Source organism: Primulina eburnea, chromosome 15, assembly GCF_022965805.1.
Source record: "Primulina eburnea isolate SZY01 chromosome 15, ASM2296580v1, whole genome shotgun sequence".
NCBI lineage: Eukaryota > Viridiplantae > Streptophyta > Magnoliopsida > Lamiales > Gesneriaceae > Primulina > Primulina eburnea.
This window is the reverse complement of record NC_133115.1, coordinates 26,886,240-26,889,571: the sequence shown is the minus strand read 5'-3', so window position 1 is coordinate 26,889,571 and position 3,332 is coordinate 26,886,240. Positions and strand designations below refer to the sequence as shown.

The following is a 3,332-nucleotide window of genomic DNA, read 5'->3' as shown; positions in this document are numbered from 1 at the left end:
ATCAATGTATATACCAGAAGGCCAGTGGGAGTAAGATTTGTTTCCTTATTCTATATGTAGATGATATATTACTTGCAACCAATGACAAGGGTTTTTTTACATGAGGTGAAACAATTTCTTTCTAAAAACTTTGATATGAATGGTATGGGCGATGCATCTTATGTCATTGGCATTAAGATACATAGAGACCGAATTAGAGATATTCTAGGTCTGTCACAAGAAATTATATCAACAAAGTTTTAGAGAGATTTCAAATGAAAGATTTTTCACCAAGTATAGCTCTCATTATGAAAGAAGATAAGTTCAATTTAAGCCAATACCCAAAGAATGATCTAGAGCGGGAACAAATGAAAAACATTCCTTATGCTTCTGCTGTCGGAAGCTTGATGTATGCTCAGGTTTACACTAGACCTGACATTGCATTTGTTGTTGGGATGTTGGGAAGATATCAGAGTAATCCATGTTTAGGACATTGGAAAGTTGTAAAGAAAGTGATGAGGTACCTTGAAGGAACCAAAGATTATATTCTTATGTTCAAACGAACTGAGAATTTGGAAGTAATTGGCTACTCTCATTCATACTATGCTGGCTGCATTGATTCACGAAAATCCACTTCAGGATATATTTTTATGCTAGCTGGTGGAGCTGTATCTTGGAGGAGTGCAAAGCAGGCTGACTGCTACTTCCACTATGGAAGCTGAGTTCGTAGCTTGTTTTGAGGCAACCTTACATGGTGTATGGTTGAAGAGTTTCATTTCGAGGCTTAGAATAATGGATTCTATATCTAGCCCATTAAGAATATATTGTGAATTCATCTACGGTTTTTATGGCTAAAAATAACAAAAGTGGTAGTCGAAGCATGCACATCGACATTAAGTATTTAGCCATACGAGAACTATGTTAAAGATAAGAAGTTACTTATTGAACATGCACTGAATTGATGATTGCGGATCCTTTGACTAAAGGCATGCCACCATTGAAATTCAAGGATCATACAGAAAAATGGAACTTGGTTCCTTTATGTAATTTTGTTGTAAGAAGAAAGTTAATGAAACTGTGATGTGATATTTTCTCATATTTATAGTGCACACATTCATTAATTTGAGAAATATCGATAAAGTTGGATCTCGAATAAACATATGGTTTATTCATTAAGTTATTTGAGAGATATAATACATTGTGATACATGGAAGATAATAATCGTTTTTATATGACATATCGTCTGGTAAATGAGATATATGTGTCAAGTGGGAGAATAATAATAATAATTTTTATTTACACACAGTCAATATGAAAAAAATTCACAATGACATTGTTCGTTAAAAACTTGAAAAACGTAATGTAAAAAAAGTGTATTTTATTATATCTTTTTAGTAAAATTATATTTTTTATAGATTTATAAAAACAAACTTATATAAAATTACAAAGACCAAAAATCTTAAAAGTTCTTTGCGAATTGAGAAACACATGACAGTTTTTCAAGAGTCCTAATAGACGAGACAAGAAATTCCTCTTTAAGAAATATGACACATATTAAAAGAAATAGACTGTAGGAATTGACGACATCCAAGAATCCTAGCATTTTTGACGAACAGTACATGCATCCTCAAATTTTAGACAATTGAGACGGCATGCGCCTCTTCTTTTGACATTCAGACTCCCGACTTTTCTCGTTGATGTTATGAGAAACGTCTATAAATAGAGGTTATTGAGGTACCTAAGCACAGATTTCATAAGAAATATACACCATCTACAGAGAGCGTGAAGTACTTAGAAGGCTTCAATTGGAGAAAAATCAGAAGAATTACAAATTATTCAATGACCGGAGGTAATGCTCGATCTATTTCCGAATATTGATTATCATGTTTATATATGTGCATAAACATGATTTTTGAGAAAAAATTCTGACATCCTCATCATTTGTTAGATCAATGATATTTGAGACATTTGTATTTGAGCTACTAGGTATTGAAGAAGCATCTATGTTCATTCGGCTTGATAAGTTAGCTGCACAAACTAATTTTAAAAAGAAATAAAACAAATAATAAATATTAGACAAAAATGAAAGAAAAGTATTTCATTTAATTATAAATGTAGCGACCCGTAACATGTCACCTACTTCAAATATGAATGGCATGCAGTATAACTTAATTAAAGCTTAAAACATGAAACTTAGATAGAGGAAACAAAAACAAGAATTAATCATTATACAAATCACGGACTCGAAAAAATAATAAACCCAAATATTATTCAATCATATCGAAAAGTAATGAAAATTGAAAACTGAAATAAACCTCCTCCTTTTATCACTGCTGGCTCATTGCTTTCCCCCACGGGGTTTGTTCAATCTAAGACCTGCCCTGTGTAATTGATGTCCAAGAACATAAAACCGAGGACGTGAGCGATAAATTGCCCTATATAAAAGTATGAGCATAAATTTCTATATGATACATGTATGCAGAGTGTATTGGATACCAAGGATCACGCCAAAAGCCAACATGCTTAGTTTAGACTCCGTATTGTCACACCAGTGGGTGGCTCCCACACCAATCCAGATTGAGGACAACAGATGCCCCTAACCACTGCAGTCAAACAAAGCAACTCCTGATGCCCGATCACCAGATGAAACAAAGGGTTGATTGACCCTCACCTACAGGGATATATCGATGGTATCATAAGTTCAAAGTGATATGCATGAAGCATAATAATCGTGACACAAGATATGCACTAGAATAGCATGCCAAGTAAAATGCATCACATAAAAATTCACAATCAGCCATTGTAACGTACCGTACTTTTACTACTCCAAATTTGCGGAAAAATTTAAAATTTATGTTAGTATGCGCAGTAGCGGCCCCAAGTGAGATCCAACAAATCCCTCGACACCAAGTAAGTATGTTGATGTGCAAGGAAAATATTTTAAATTTTTTTAGGTATGTTAAATGTCTTGTGACCAAACTACGTTTAGGATTGAAAAGAGTTAAATTATGAACAGCGACCAATCCGTCCGTTAAATTATGAACGTGTTTAGATTGTGATTGGAAAGCGTTAAATTATGAACGTGGACCAATCAGCCCGTTAAATTATGAACGGGGATCTCATGTATGTGGCAGTGGATACGTCCCTGTCATCCCTGTATTGTGGTTTAGTCTGATCAGGCGAATTATGTTATGTGTCATTTGCTTTGAAACATGCCTCTACGCAAAATTGACTTTTCTATCCTCGACAACAAGCACTTTATGGTCCTAGTTCTTTTTGAATTACTTCTTGGCATCCCTAGACCTCCTTCTCAAAAGATTTTTTCTTACCTTTATTGGGCTTGTTACTTTATG

General features: G+C 34.1%; 1 protein-coding gene across 1 annotated transcript; it reads left to right on the top strand.

Annotated features, from left to right (window-relative positions):
• Window positions 1-254: 254 nt before the first annotated feature.
• Window positions 255-701, top strand: LOC140815594 (secreted RxLR effector protein 161-like). Its single transcript, XM_073174671.1, has one exon. The coding sequence runs from the start codon at window positions 255-257 to the stop codon at window positions 699-701; it is 447 nt and encodes a 148-aa protein (XP_073030772.1).
• The last annotated feature ends 2,631 nt before the right edge of the window (window positions 702-3,332 follow it).

Coding starts and splice junctions, on each gene's coding strand:
- LOC140815594 (XM_073174671.1), top strand. CDS start 255: ATGAAAGATTTTTCACCAAGTATAGCTCTCATTATGAAAGAAGATAAG.